Here is a 15,209-nt window from a genome sequence, read left to right on the forward strand (position 1 = left end):
CCGGAACAGTCAACCTCAAAGCAAAATATCCAGGATAAAAGTCACATACACATTGCCAGGTTGTTGTTGATTTTAAGCTAGGAAAGTGGGGGGTCTTAGGTTAATGCTTTCCACAGGGAAAAATAACAATTTAAATTGATTACAAGCTCTAATTCATAATGACCATGGTAATTTAGTGGCCTCACTTCAGCTTTGCAGCAATACATATATAAAAATAGACCTCTTATCTATCTGCCTGCCTTTGGTACTTTTCTTTACCCTCCCCGAAACTGAAAAAAAATGGTAGCAGCTCAGAGAAGAGTTTGATGAGGAGATGCATGGGGTTGAGACTATGCTGTGATGTCTTTGCTGGTCAACAGTGGCCCCAGGAAATGCTAAAGTAACTGAAGAGGCAGAATGCGTACATAAAACAGTCAAGCTATCATAGTTTCCAGATTAAAAACAAACCATGTACTAAATTGGGACAGGTCGATGAGCCCTGTCTCACTGACATATGTACTTCTTTAACCCCTAACTTTAAGTTGGAATTTTCCCTGAGATGTGCATTTTTTAACTTGCATTTGATGTAACAACTGGCACAGCGTTCTCCGTCCTTTGGGGCACTCATTTTTGCCAGGCTCATCACGGAACACCCAAAACCTCATCTAGGGTGGTCTCCAGAATGCAGCTGTGACCACTGACAAACAAGAAAATTTCATTTTGTTTTCCACCAGCCTGTAGAGAACATGACCAGATTGTAAAGTGAATGCAATCATTACTCAGCACTTGGGCTAAAGGTAAGAGCACCAGTGGACAGACTCACGCCTCAGCTTAAGCCAAGGGGAGCCTGGATGACTTATGTGTGCTTACGTATTTTCTTCTCCATTGTGCAAGGCCCTCTTTGGATTTCTCGCCCACCCCCTAAAAGAGAATTTTCGTTTGTTACCTCTTACCGACATTTATTTTGGCAATTTTTTTCTGAGAGTCCATCCTCATCCTCTCCCATGATGTCCACAGCTGAAAAGATCAGTGCAACTAGAACGGCAAAGCAGCACACCAGGGCAAAGATCACGATGCACTTCTGCTGGGACTGAAAGAGGAAACGAAGACAGAGAGAAGTGAGTGGTGCTGCTTTCTCTCAGGAAGCTCGAGACGTGACAACTTCTCAACACGCCATGAAAAATGGGTGGGGAGAGTATCACTGCCAGAGAAGGGAAAGCTGTTCTCTAGTGAGCACGCCCAAGACCTTTATGCTTCTTTCTCAACACAGCCTTCAAACCCCACTCCATATGATGGACCCTGTTAAATAATTCAAGGGTAGTATCCAGGCTTCCAAATGAGTTTGCTCTTCTTTGTCTTCCTACTCAAAAGCAGCCCAGAAAAGATCACTATAACATCTACCGTTTCAAATTAAAAATGAAACACATAGGCCAGGATCATGCTGTCAACAAAAAGAAAAACTCTGTCAGATATTTGAAGAGATTTATTCTGAGCCAAATATGAGTGACCATGGCCCATCACAGAACCCTCAGGAGATCTTGAGACCATGTGCCCAGGGTGGTTGAGCCATAACTTGGTTTTATACATTTTAAGGAGACATAAGACATCAATCAATACATGTAAAATGTACACTGGTTCAGACCAGAAAGGTGGGACCTCCAGGTTACAGGCAGATTCAAAGATTTTCTCATTGGCAATTGGTTGAAAGAGTTATTATCAATAGCAAGGAATGTCTGAGTTACTATAAGAGGTTGTAGAGACCAAGGCTTTATCATGCAGACGAAGCCTCCAGTAGCGGCCTTGAGAGAGAATAAATTGCAAATGTTTCTTATTAGACTTAGAGTCTGTTCCATCAGCAATTACAAAAGGGAACAGGGAAAAAATGAGGCATGTCCGGCTCCCACTTCTCATTACAGCCTGAACAAGTTTGTCAGGTTAACTTTGGAATGCCCCTGGCTGAGAGGAGGGTTCCATTCAGATGGTTGGGGGGTTTAAAATTTTATTCTTGGTTTACAATGTGTTATTTGACTGACATTGTTTATTTTTAAACTCTGAAAACAAACATAACTCTTGATATGATTTTTACTTAGAAACACAGGCTGAATGTCCAAGTGGTCAAAGTCTCTCACAGACATATCATTAGACCCAAGTATTATAATTTGAACCATCCCTCTCTCTAGGGCTTATGGCTAAAGGTAGCAGAAGACAGAGCCATGATAAGTGGGCAGGAGCTGTGACTACTATGACAAATTATTCCGCCTGCTTTCCCTCTGCTACAGTCTCAATATTTGTGTACACCCAAAACCCATATGTTGAAATCTTAACCTCCAAGGTGAGGATATTAGGAGATGGGGCCTTTTGGGAAGTGACTAGGTCATGAAGGCAGAGTTCTGCCCTCGTGAATGAGACTGGTGGCCCTAAAAGAGTCCCAGAAATGGGTATGGTGGCACCTATAGTCCCAGCTGGTAAGGAGACTGGGGTAGGAGGATCGCTTGATCCCAAGGTTTTGAGGCTGCAGTGCACTATGACTGTACCTATGAATAGCCACTACACCCCAGTGTGGGCATCATAGTGAGAATTTATCTGTAAAAGAAAAAAAAAGAGGCCCTAAGGTGCTCCCTTGCCCTTTCTATCATGTAAGGATGCAGCAAGATGGCATGACAGATGAAAAAGGAAATGGGTCCTCACCAGATGCCAAATCCCCCAGCATTTTGATCTTGGACTTCCCAGCCTCAAAAAGTGTGAGAAATAAATTTCTGTTGTGTATAAGCTACCCAGTTTATGATATTTTGTTATAGCAGCCCCAAAAGACCAAGATAAATTAGATAAATTCTGGATGGAGAAAGGAGAAAAAGCAATTTTAAAAGTCTATGTTCAGCTTTTAGGGGTTATTTACAGAGGAGAAAGGGTCATCTTTGGACAGGCAGCCAGGCATACATCACTCTGTTAGTGATGAGATAGATATAAGTGTACACACACACACACACACACACACACACACACACACACACACACTTCAGAACCTTTCCGAAACCAACTGATGTTGCATCCTCTTACCACCCTCCTTCCCTTTATCACTAAAGCCACACGATCCCCTAAGAATCCAAGGAACCTCCCAAACTCAGAGTCCAGGTCATCTAGAGGTATCCTTTGATGACGAATTGTAGTTAGAAATAGATGTAGTCAAGTCAAAGGAATCAATGGTTTTTCTGTGACCAGGTACTATCAGCTCACATGAGTGCTTCATTTTTGTTTCAAATCCTCCTTCAGGCCTCATCTTCTGCAACCTCAATCCAAGTCCATTCCTGCCTGTTATTATATTCTCTTACTCCCCACTCAAACATAAAGTGACTAAAGCCAAAGATACAGACATTATTCTTTTACCCTAGACCCTGCTTATCTGTAAGACATGGATTTTGTTTTATGCTATCCTCAAGCAAACAGCACAATCCTAACAATCAGAATGTGCTCAAGAAATAATTATTGTCTAAGTAAATAAAAAGTGAATGAATGAAATGAAAATTACAATAGCATATAATGTGGTTTGGCTGTGTCCCACAACCCAAATCTCATCTTGTAGTTCCCATAATCTCCATGTGGTATGGAAGAACCAGGCGGGAGGTAATTAAATAATGGGGGTGGCTTTTTCCCATGCTGTTCTCGTGATAGTGAATAAGTCTCACGAGATCTGATGGTTTTATGGAGGATAGTCCCCCTGCACTTGCTCTCTTGCTTGCTGCCATGTAAGATGTGCCTTTGCTCCTCCTTCACTTTTCACCATTGATTGTGAGGCCTCCTCAGCCATGTGGAACTATGAGTCCATTAAACTTCTCTTTCCTTTATAAGTTACCCAGTCTCAGGTATGTCTTTATTAGCAGCATGGGAACAGACTAATATAGCACACTTCTGAGAATGCAGAGACACATAAAATGTTTCTCTCAAAATTCAGCTGTGACCTTTCCGAAAACTGGCTTGATGCCATATTTTGGTGATTATGAATTTTGTAGTTCATCCTTTTTTTACTTTCTGCTGGTGCCACAGACAAATTCATGGGCCACATTTAGCCACTATATAAAACTAGCAGAATAGACTGTGTATTTGTCTTGCCATTTTATTTTTCATTCATCGCTTATTCCTCACTATATTTTTTAAGTTTATCTTATTTTGACAAAGCATAGTCATGATGCAAAGTGATGTTTTTAAAAATATTGGAAGAAGCATAAGTGAAGCAATAAAGCTATCCATCACCTCAAATATTTGACATTTTTGTGATGAGAACACTGGAGATATACTCTCTTAATGATATAATCTACAGTACTCAAGTATTATCTATATTCACTACGCTATACAACAGATCTCAAAAAGAATCAGACTTATTCCTCCTATCTTAGGCTTTGTACTCTTTGCTTATCATTTCCCCATCCCCTCTACCCACCAGCCTCTGGTAACCACCATTCTATTCTCTGCTTCTACAACTTCAACTGTTTTATATTCCACATATCAGTGAGAACATGTGGTATCTGTCTATGCTTGGTGTATCAATTAGCGTATGTTCTCCAATTCCTTCCATGTTGACATGCCTGACTAATTTTTGCATTTTTTATATAGACAGGGTTTCCCCATGTTGGTCAGGCTGGTCTTGAACTCCCAACCTTGTGATCCAGCTGCCTCAGCCTCCCAAAGAGCTGAGATTACAGGCGTGAGCCACCATGCTCAACCAAATGTGAAACTTTCTTCTCTTTTCAGGCTGAATACTATTTTGTTGTACATAAATTCCATTATTTTAAAAAATCCATTCATCTGTTGATGGGCACTTAGGTTAATCCTATAGCTTAATTATTATGAATAGTGGTACAATGGTGTACAGATATCTCTTCAACATACTAATTTAAAATCTTTGGGTAATTACCCAAATGTAGGATTGCTAGATCATATGGCAAGTCTATTTTTAGTTTTTTGAGGAATCTCCACAGAGTTTTCTATAATGGCTACACTAACTTACATTTCCACCAACAGTGCAAAAGTTCCCTTTTCTCCAATCCTTGCCAATGCTAGTCTTTCTTCCTTTTGATGATAGTCCTTCTAATAGGTGTAAGGTAATATCTCACTGTGGTTTTAATTTGCATCTCCCTAATGGTTAGGGATACTGAGCATTTTTTATGTATCTATTACCCATTTGCATATCTTCTTTTAAGAAATATCTACGAAGGTCCTTTACTTATTTCTTAATCAGATTGTTTTCTTTCTATAGAGCTGACTTCCTTGTATAGCTTGGGTATTAGTTCTCTACCAGATATATGGCTTGCAAATATCTTCTCCTAATCCATAGAGTGTGTCTTCACTCTGCTAATTCCCTTGTTTTAAAGAAGCTTTTTATTGGACTATAATCCCATTTGTTTACTTTTGCCTTTTTGCCTGTGCTTTTGAGGTGAAATCTAAAAAGTTATCATCCAGGCCAATGTCATGTAGCTCTTCCTCTGTTTTCTTCTAGTACTTTCACACTTTCAGGTTTTATGTTTCTTTGATCCATTTGAGTTCATTTTTGTAAATAGTGTAAGATAAGGTCCAGTTTCTTTCTATTGCATTTGAATATCCAGTTTTCCCAACACCGTTTATTGAAGACTGTGCTCTTTTCTCATTGTATATTCTTAACACCTTTGTCAAAAATCAATTGACCACAGCTGTGTGGTTTCATTTCTGTCCTCTCTTTTCTATTCCATTGGTCAATGTGTCTACTTTTATGCCTGTACTATGTTGCTTTAATTACTACTGTTTCGTAGCACAATATAGACTGAAATCAGGTAGTGTGATGCCTTTAGCATTGTTCTTTTTGCTAATGATTGCCTTGGCCAGTCAGAGTTTTTTGTGATTACATATACATTTTTAGGATTGTGTTTTTCTTTATCAATGAAAAATGACATTGGGATTTTGATAAGAATTGCAGTGAATGTGTAGATTTCTTTGGTTAGTTTGATTATTCTTACAATATCTATTCATAGGTGCTTTACGTATTTCTTAATCAGATTGTTTGTCTTTCTATAGAGTTGTTTGAGTTCCTTATGTATTTTGAATACTAATTCTCCATCAGATATATGGCTTGCAATATTAATATTAATTATTCCAACCCATGAAGAATTATTTCCATATGTTTGTATTGTCTTCCATTTTTTTTCATTAATGTTTTATACTTTTTGGTGTACATGTCTTTCACCTCCTTGATTAAATTGATTCTGATTTTTTTTATAGCATAAATGGAATTATTCTCTTGATTTCTTTTACAAAAAGTTTGTGTAAAAAAAAAAAGCCTACTAATTTTTTCATGTTGATTTCATATCCTGTAACTTCACTGAACTTGTTTTTAAGTTCTAACAGGTTTCTTGGTGAATTCTTTAGGGTTTCTTATGTATAAGACTGAGGTAAAAAACCAGCACGATTTACCTCTGGTCACAAAACAAGATCTGGTCCAGACAGGATAAAGTGAAGAAACTGGCAGGAACCAGTAGATGATGATGAAAACGATCCCTACCTGCCCTCCTTGATAATTGGCATAAGATACTCTGCACCAGCACCATGACAGTTTACACATACCATGACTATGACCCAGAAGGTATCACCCCTTTGTCAACAGCCTGGAAGTTATGGTCTTTTTCCTAGAGAGTTCTAAATAGCCACCCTGAATTTGCATTTACCTGTCCCTTAATTTGCCTCTAATTGAAAGCAGGTTTATCTGAGTATAATACCATTGCCAAGGTCTTTTGTGCCAAGAACCCAGGGTATGCAGCCAATGAGATAGCCCTGCTCTTCAAGGAGAAGTACCATTTAATAAGATCGCTGTCTAACAGCACTGGCTTACTGTTGAATATTTCCTGGGTGAAGCCAAAAACCCTCCTGGACTAAGCCCCAATATGGGGCTTCTGTCCTACAAGATCACTTCATCAGCAAACAGCAACAGCTTCACTTCTTACTTTCTTATTTGGATGCCTTTTATTTCTCTGTCTTAACTTATTGCTCTTGCCAGGACTTCTAATACTTTGTTGTATTAGTGATGAGAATGGACATTCTTGTTTTATCCTGGATCTTAGAGGAAAGGGCTCTAATTTTTCACCATTGAGTATAATGCTATTCTGTGAGCTTTTTATGTAGGGCCTTATTATGAAGTACATTTCTCCCATATACAATTTGAGTGTTTTCCTCATGAAAGGATGTTAAATTTTGTGACGTTTTTCTGCATCTAATGTGATATTAATATGACTTATTTTTTTCTGTTGATGTGGTATATCACATTTAATAATTTGTCAAAGTGAATATATCCTTGCATCCCAGGGATAAATCCCATTTGATCATGGTAAATGATCCTTTTCATGTGTTGTTAAATTTTATTTGTTGGTATTTTGTGGAGGATATTTGCATCTATATTTATTAAGGATATTGGCCTGTAGTTTTCTTTACTTATTATGTCCATGCCTGACTTTGGTATAGTGGTAATGCTGACTTTATAAAAAGACTTTGGAAGTGTTCTTTCCCCTTTGACTTCTTACAAAAGTCAGTGGGGAACTGATAATAGTTCTTTAAATGTCTGGTAGCATTCAGCAGCAAAGCCATCAGATCTTGGGCTTTTCTTGGTGGGAGACTTTTTAATTACTGGTTCAATCTTCTCACTTGTTATTGATCTGCTCAGATTTTCTATTTCTTTGTCATTCAGTCTTGATATATGTGTTATATGTTGTGGGGATTCAAGCAGGGTGGTAGCAAAAATATTAATCTATCCTACCCTTCTCTCTTTGGTCAATATCCCTGAGCTACCTAACCATCCAGCCTGGCCCTACCAAGTACATCCTAGCCTTTCTCTCAGAGTCTGCAGGTAGCAGAAACAGGCTAGAGGTTTGTTTAGGGCTGCATCTGGGCAGAGAATGGTTCTATTATGCTATTCTGGCATCTATACCTTGGATGCCACTGTGCAGTCAACTGTGCTGTCTGCTTCATTCTAAAGGCCCCCATTCTTCTCAGCCACGCCCTAAGAGCTGTGCTATCCAGTTTTCTTTAGAGAGGTGTGAGCAGCACTGCTGGCTCTGCAAGGACATCAAACTGGGAAATCGTAACTGTTTGCCTCCCAGAGGAGAGTTTCATTCTTCAACAGTAAATACAGCTTCTTTCAACAAAAGCTTCTGAGAATGGATGCCATGCCACTCAGCCTAAGCAATAGGAAGATTTCATATCCTAGACAGTGATATGACCCAGGTCCCAGTACAACCTCACATGGGAAGGTTGATATCCCAGACATGTACAGCTCCTAAGGGAAAAAGCAGGTAAATAAATAAAACAACAAATTTAACAACAAAAAATGCACACAACTCAATTTAAAAATGAGCAAAGGACTTTGATGGACATTTCTCCAAAGTAAATATACAAATGATTAATAAGCACATGAAAAGATGTTCAATATTACTATAAAAAATGAAAAATCAAAACCACAATTAGATACTTCAGACTTATTAGGATGACAAGTAACCCAAAAGTGAAAAATAACAAATATTAGTGTGAAAGTGGAGAGATCGGAACCCTATACATTGTTGGTGGGAATGTAAAATGTTGCAACCACTGTAAAAGATATTGTGTTTCTCAAAAAATTTAAGATAAGATCACCTTATGATCCAGTGATTCCATTTCTAGGTATACATCAAAAAGAATGGAAAGCAGGGACTCAAATGGAGATTTGTACAACAATGTTCTTAGGAGTGTTATTCATAATAGCCAAAGTGTAGAAACAATACAAATTAGCAGATGAAGGGATCAACAAAAAGTAATATGTACATAGAACAAAATATTATTCCATCTTAAAAGAGAAAGACATTCTGACACATGCCACAACAATAAGTGAACTTGAAAACATACTAAGTGAAATAATCCTGACACAAAAGGACAAATGTATGATTTCCACTTATATGTGGTACTTAGAGTAGCCAAATTTAAGGAGACAAAAGTAGAACAGTGATTACCAGGGGCTAGGGAAAAGGGAGGAATGGGGAACAATTGCTTAATGGGTACAGAATTCTGGGTCTGCAAGATAAAAAGAGTTCTGTGGATGGATGGTGGCAATGATAGCACAACAACATGAATGTACTTAAAACTACTAAACCGTCCACTTAAGTATGGTTAAAATGTAAATTTTATGTTATGCACATTTTACCACAATAAAAAAAAAACAATTAAAAAAACAACCATCTAGCACTGTGGCTCGCACCTGTAATCCCAGCACTTTGGTAGGCTGAGGCAGGTGGATCACTTGAGGCCAGGAGTTCAAGACCAGCCTGGCCAACATGGCAAAACTCGTGTCTCTACACAAAGTATATAAACAAGCCAGGCGTGTTGATGCATGCCTGTAATCCCAGCTATTCAGGAGGCTGAGACATGAAAATCACTTGAACCTGGCAGGTGGAGGTTGCAGCGAGCAGAGATCACACCACTGTACTCCAGTCTGGGTGAGAAAGCAAGAATCTATCTATTTTAAAAAAACAACAACAACAGAGAAGAGAAAGGAAAACAACCAACAACTGGAAGGTTTGGACTTTATCAGCTTTTCCTTCCTACACAGGTCTCTCCCTAAATAATCCAAAGCCTTTCTCTGTGCCCCTGGTTCCTCTCCTCTCATTCCTAGGTCTTTCATACTTCAGAACTTTTCCTCCCCATTCTAATAGAGCCAATTTTAGATGGTATTTCTGCTTATCCTGCCTAGGAAGCAACTAGCTAAACATATCTGTCCAGCAGTGGGAGATGTGGAGTAACTAGCCTTCCACTCAACTTAAACGTAACAGGGACTTTGTTTGCAGTTCTGTGTATGGTGTGCCCTGAGGTCACACACATTTAGAGACTTGCATTCCCAGATGAAATCTGTGTTCTTACCTCTAATCTACTCAGCTGTCCTTCAGATGGCTTCCATGCTAGAGCATACCTGGGACTTGGCTGCCCACTCCTTACCCTCTTAGTGTATTCCTCTTTGCATGTACCTGGTTTCACCCCACCTAACGTCAAAGGTTTGTGCAAATAAAGCCATGGGTATAAGTTTGGGAATGGGGGCACCACCAGCCATTGTTAACATGTTAGATGCCAAGGAAAAAGGGAAAAACTGTCTTCCAAGAAACACAACAATATGCAAATCTTCACCTGAACCTTGAGCAGGACAGCATCCAGGAAGAGTTTTATGGGCATACAATTAAGAGTAGTTACAGCAGAGCACTCTTCATTGCTGTTTTTGTTTACTACTTATACAAAAAGCAAACAAACAGAAAACCTTTTTGAGTTTTACACTGTCTTATGTCAAGCAGAAACACATACAGTTATATATATACATATATATATATATATATATATATATATATATATATATATATATTTTTTTTTTTGCAGTGGCTATTTCTTTTTCTGACAGGTTGACCTCTTTCATCAGTTATATTATTTCCCCTGCATTCTGGGAGAGTATACGTCCCAATCCACTTTCTACTGTCCTCCGAATATATTTATGCAAACAGTTATGTTCAGAGGTTGAGACACTTACTGCCCCAAGCATCTGCTTTCATCCTAAGGCCCAATTACCTTTTATAGTTCCAGCTTTTCATCAGTTTTCAACAAAACCTACACAAATGGATCCACACTAACATATTATTGGATATTAATAAATTTATACAACATACTTCATTTATTATCTGTGGCTATTGCTTCCTGGCCTTTGGCTAAGAACAAGTATGTTATCTGCAGCTTTCATGAGGACACTTTAGAATATCATGGCATTTTAGGGTTCTGTGACAAACCAATGGGATGACATTTCCAGGCAAAATGTGAAAGAGAGCTAACACTTAGGGAAATTCTTCACTTTTCATAATATGGTCAGAGTGAAATTATAATACGTAGGTTAGATAACACACGAGACAACTACAAAATTTCCCACGTACAATGGGAGGCTCCTGGGAGTAACAATGTGCTTTTTTCTGCCTTTGGACTATTTCAGTGGAAAGGTTATTCCTTTCAATAACATTGTACAGCTAGTGTCTTACTTTATGGCACAAGGCCTTCCAAGCACATCTCACACTGTCTCCGCTGCAACCCTAGAATCAGTCTTCCTTCTAAGGATTCCTGTGTTTTTTTTAATGGACAATATTATTTAGGAGCCAAGATAGAAGTACTAAGAATGCTCAATGTTATTGGGGGTGTTGCTTCTTCCAGATCCTCTCGCAGCACAAAGCTAGGAGATAAATGCACACACACATGCATTTATTTTGACATCTATCTACATACACATGAATAACCATGAGTTCCAGACAGCCTACATAATAGAAGAAAATGTTTGTAATATATCCATCTGACTAAGGTCTAATATCCAGAGTCTACAAGAAACTTAAGTTTACAAGAAAAAAAAAACTCCATTAAAAAGTGGGCAAAGGACATGAACAGACACTTCTCAAAAGACATTCATGTGGCCAACAGACATGAAAAAAAACTCAATATCCCTGATCGTTAGAGAAATGCAAATCAAAATGACAATGAGATATCATCTTATGTTAGAATGACAATTATTAAAAAGTCAAGAAATAACAGATCCTGGTGAGGTTTCATGGAAAAAGGAACACTTCTAGATTGTTGGTGAGAATATAAATTAGTTCAACCATTGTGGAAGACAGTTTGACAATTCCTCAAAGATCTAGAACCAGAAATACCATTTGACCCAGTAATCTTATTACTGGATATATACTCAAAGGAGCATAAATCACTCTTATAAAGATACACGCATGCATATGTTCACTACAGCACTATTCACAATAGCAAAGACATGGTATCAACCCAAATGCCCATCAATGATAGACTGGATAAAGAAAATGTAGTACATATACCCCATGGGATAATTTATATGGACGGCATATAAACATGCAGTCATAAAAAGGAATGAGATCAAGTCCTTTGCAAGAACATGGATGGAACTGGAAGCCACTGTCCTTGGCAAACTAACTCAGGAAAAGAAAACCAAACACCACATGTTCTCACTCATAAATGGGAGCTGAACGATGAGAACACATGGACACAGGGAGGGAAACAAGAGACACTGAGGCCCGTAGGTGGTGGGGGGTGGAGGGAGAGGGAAGGAGACAGGAAGAATAGCTAATGGATGCTGGGCTTAATACTCAGGTGATGGTTGATCCGTGCAGCAAACCAACATGGCACACATTTACCTATGTAACAAACCTGTATGTTCTGCACGTGTAGCCTGGAACTTAAAATAAAACTTGAAGAACTTAAAATTCATGGGTTCCCACCATCTCAAATTCCAATTCCCATCCAAAGTTCATTTTTCACTTCCCCTTTTCATTTTGGTAAAAATTCCCTTCACTGAGAGTAGGAAGCCTGGCTCCCAGTCTATTTAATATTTGTATATATTTGGTCACTTCTCCTATATATAACCAATCTTTCAACCCTGCCAGACTATTGCCTCCCTCAAACAGCTTCCCCACTTAGCTCCAAACCCACTGGTGCCCCCAACAAATGTTAGGGAAAGAAAACAGGAAGGATGCTTAAACTCTTTAGATCTATTGCTCTGGCTGCTGCCAGAGAATAGGCTTTAAGAGGACAAGCGTGGAATCCAGAAGAACAGTTAGGAGTCCACCTGTTCACCAGTTCCAACAAGAGACAAATGACTTAAGAGATAAAAATAAGTGAGGGAATCCAAAATTTGTCTTGGAATTAGAACTGGAGAGGTAGCTGACACCCTGGCTGTTTGGGGTGTGTATGAGGGAAAGGAGGGATGGTGGATGTTTCCCAGGGTTTGACTCAGGCAATTTACAGCAGAGACTTTGACACAAACAAAAACAAAAAACTGAGCGCAGAAGAGGTTTGGAACAAGGTGAAAGTTATCAAGGGTTGTGTTTTGAAATTTTTAAGTGAGAGTAATATTAACAGCTGACATCATCGGCAGCATTCATCATGGCATTTAACACGGTGGGACTAAAAGAGATCAAGAGAAAGAGGAGACAGAAATGAAAAGTGAGCCTGAGGCCAAGCCCTACAGCACCGTGCCATGGAGAGGCAGGTGAGGGGAGGAGGAGCCAAGAACAAAGGCAGGAGAGGCTGTGAGGTGGGAGTGGTAGCCTGAGAACAGACAGTGTTTCAAGCCGGAGGGAACATTTAACTCTGCCCCAGCTTGCTAAGCCCTCAAGTCAAGAAAGAGAAATGCCTAATAGACTTGGCTTCAAGGAGACTGTAGAAAGAGCCTGATAAATGTACTTTTACTGCTGTGGTAAGGATGGCTGGAGGAACACTGAAAAATGAATAGAAAATATCTTTCTGGCAATGGGGGGAACTAGTTATCAGGAGAAACCTTCCTGATTGAAAACATCTATAACAGCTAGTAAGATATTTAACACATTAGTATTTTATATTAAAAAACAGGTATAAGGCCTCCTTAGGAAAATAAGGGCTTTAATTATACATGTTTCATCAAAATAAATATTGATGGTTATTAATTACATTCAAAAAGGTTTTAAATCTCTTCTGTTACATGTCTTCGAGGACTGATATGTTTTTAGCAAAATATTTGCAGGTTTAAAACTCATTTCTCTTAGGTTTAAAGTGATAACTTTCAGGACAGAATTAGCTTCTTCACTGAATTCTGATTTGTGGTAGAAACAAATGTCAGCTGTCTACCAAATGTGGATCCAGCACATCATTCTTCTGCACTTCCCTCTTCTCTCGTGCTTAGCAGCTGCTGAATGGAATCAGCGATTCTATCTCAGTTCCAAGAGTCCCACGTTTTTAGCTTGAACTTTTTCCATCTCTCATTAGTAAGCTCATTTTTTTTAATTTATTTTTCCTTTTATAATTATTTTTAATTGACACAATCAATGTACCTATTTATAGGATACAGTGTGATCTTTTGACACATGTATATAAAGTGTAATGATGATATCTCAAATTTTTTCCTTTATTAATTCAATTTATATTTAACTTGCAAGACTTTCGTACATTTAAGACATTTCTCTATGCCCTCATTTATATTAAAATGCCTTTTTTCCTTTTCCTTTTCCTTTTTTTTCCTTTTGAGGTGGGGGAGGATTTCTGCTTGGACCATGCTTGATTTTTAGAAATATCTTTCTCCCTTATTTTCTGTTAAATTTTTTCTTTTCTTTGCAATACCAGAAGCTTCTGCCTAAGCTTTTGTCTAATTTTATCTTTAAATGAAAGCTGGCTGTGTCAATTTTTATAAATACAAAATGTGCAGACTACTTTCCTCTTAGTCCAAGCATTTTGGGCATCCTTAGAAGGGCAAAAATCTCGTCAAGACTAGAAAAATCAAGATCCTTTAATTTGAAGATGGGGCTGCATTCATGCTTTGCATAATCTTAAGCATATGACAAAAAAATCTTTCGCCTTTCCGACACAGCTCTGCCTGCCAGAGCCATGGACTGGCAGGACTTTGGAAAAGCCCCACTGCATTTTCCTGAGGTTTCTTCCATGTGCTGTTTTTGTTTGCTTGTTTGTTCAAATACAAGGAAATTTGTGTATGTACTTCCTGGAAAGTAAAAATCAAAGCACTTGGTTTTCACTGTCGTATCAAGCCATCTGGCCACAGGGCGCAGCACAAAAGCACTTGCATTGCTAGTGGAATCCACTGCAAAACCCAACTGACTTTGGCAAGGGCTATTTCCTGAGCCCTGCATCTGCGGACTTTAAGCTTCCACTGTGCAAGTTGCAGAATTTGTGTCTGCATTTCTTATCGTCTTTACAATCTTCTCAAGATGACCAGGGTCTTTCCACAATATTCCAACCAGTTCCAGCGACTGATTGATAACCGGATGATCTTCCTGGCTCTGAGTCTGAAGAAAACACACCATTAAATTACATTCTCTTCTCCTGTACATACTGGGTAATAAAGGAAAAAGAAACCACAGGTGGCTGGGGGTTTCCACGTATTGCTGGCTACAGCTACCTCTCCTCACAGGGATCCAGAATGGATCCCAGCTTTTCCACTTCCTGAGTCCTGAGTGGCTGGCGAAAGATTTATTCTCTCTGCTTTGGCAAAACTTTTAGAATAGTATTTATATCACATCATTTCATGTCCAAAAATTTCTGCTTCATCCAACAGCAGAACATTAAAGAATTGTATCTGCTAGCTAAATCCAATTTCTTGGTCTTCCTTTGGGATATGCTCTCCAAGTGAATTAACATTGCCACAGTGATGCTTCACCTTA

At 38.8% G+C, this 15,209-nt stretch overlaps 1 protein-coding gene across 4 annotated transcripts in view; it reads right to left on the reverse strand.

The window, feature by feature from the left end:
* PLD5 (phospholipase D family member 5) overlaps nucleotides 1-15,209 on the reverse strand; it is a 369,722-nt gene that overhangs the window by 225,405 nt on the left and 129,108 nt on the right. For 2 of the 4 annotated variants that reach the window (XM_074385400.1, XM_003935333.4), the window contains exon 2: nucleotides 933-1,069. In XM_074385400.1, the coding sequence (XP_074241501.1) occupies nucleotides 933-1,069 (137 nt within the window). Of the gene's footprint in view, nucleotides 1-925; nucleotides 1,070-15,209 lie in introns of those variants that run through there. The other 2 variants (XM_074385401.1, XM_074385402.1) reach the window with 2 other exon arrangements.

The sequence above is a fragment of the Saimiri boliviensis genome, chromosome 14, assembly GCF_048565385.1.
Source record: "Saimiri boliviensis isolate mSaiBol1 chromosome 14, mSaiBol1.pri, whole genome shotgun sequence".
NCBI lineage: Eukaryota > Metazoa > Chordata > Mammalia > Primates > Cebidae > Saimiri > Saimiri boliviensis.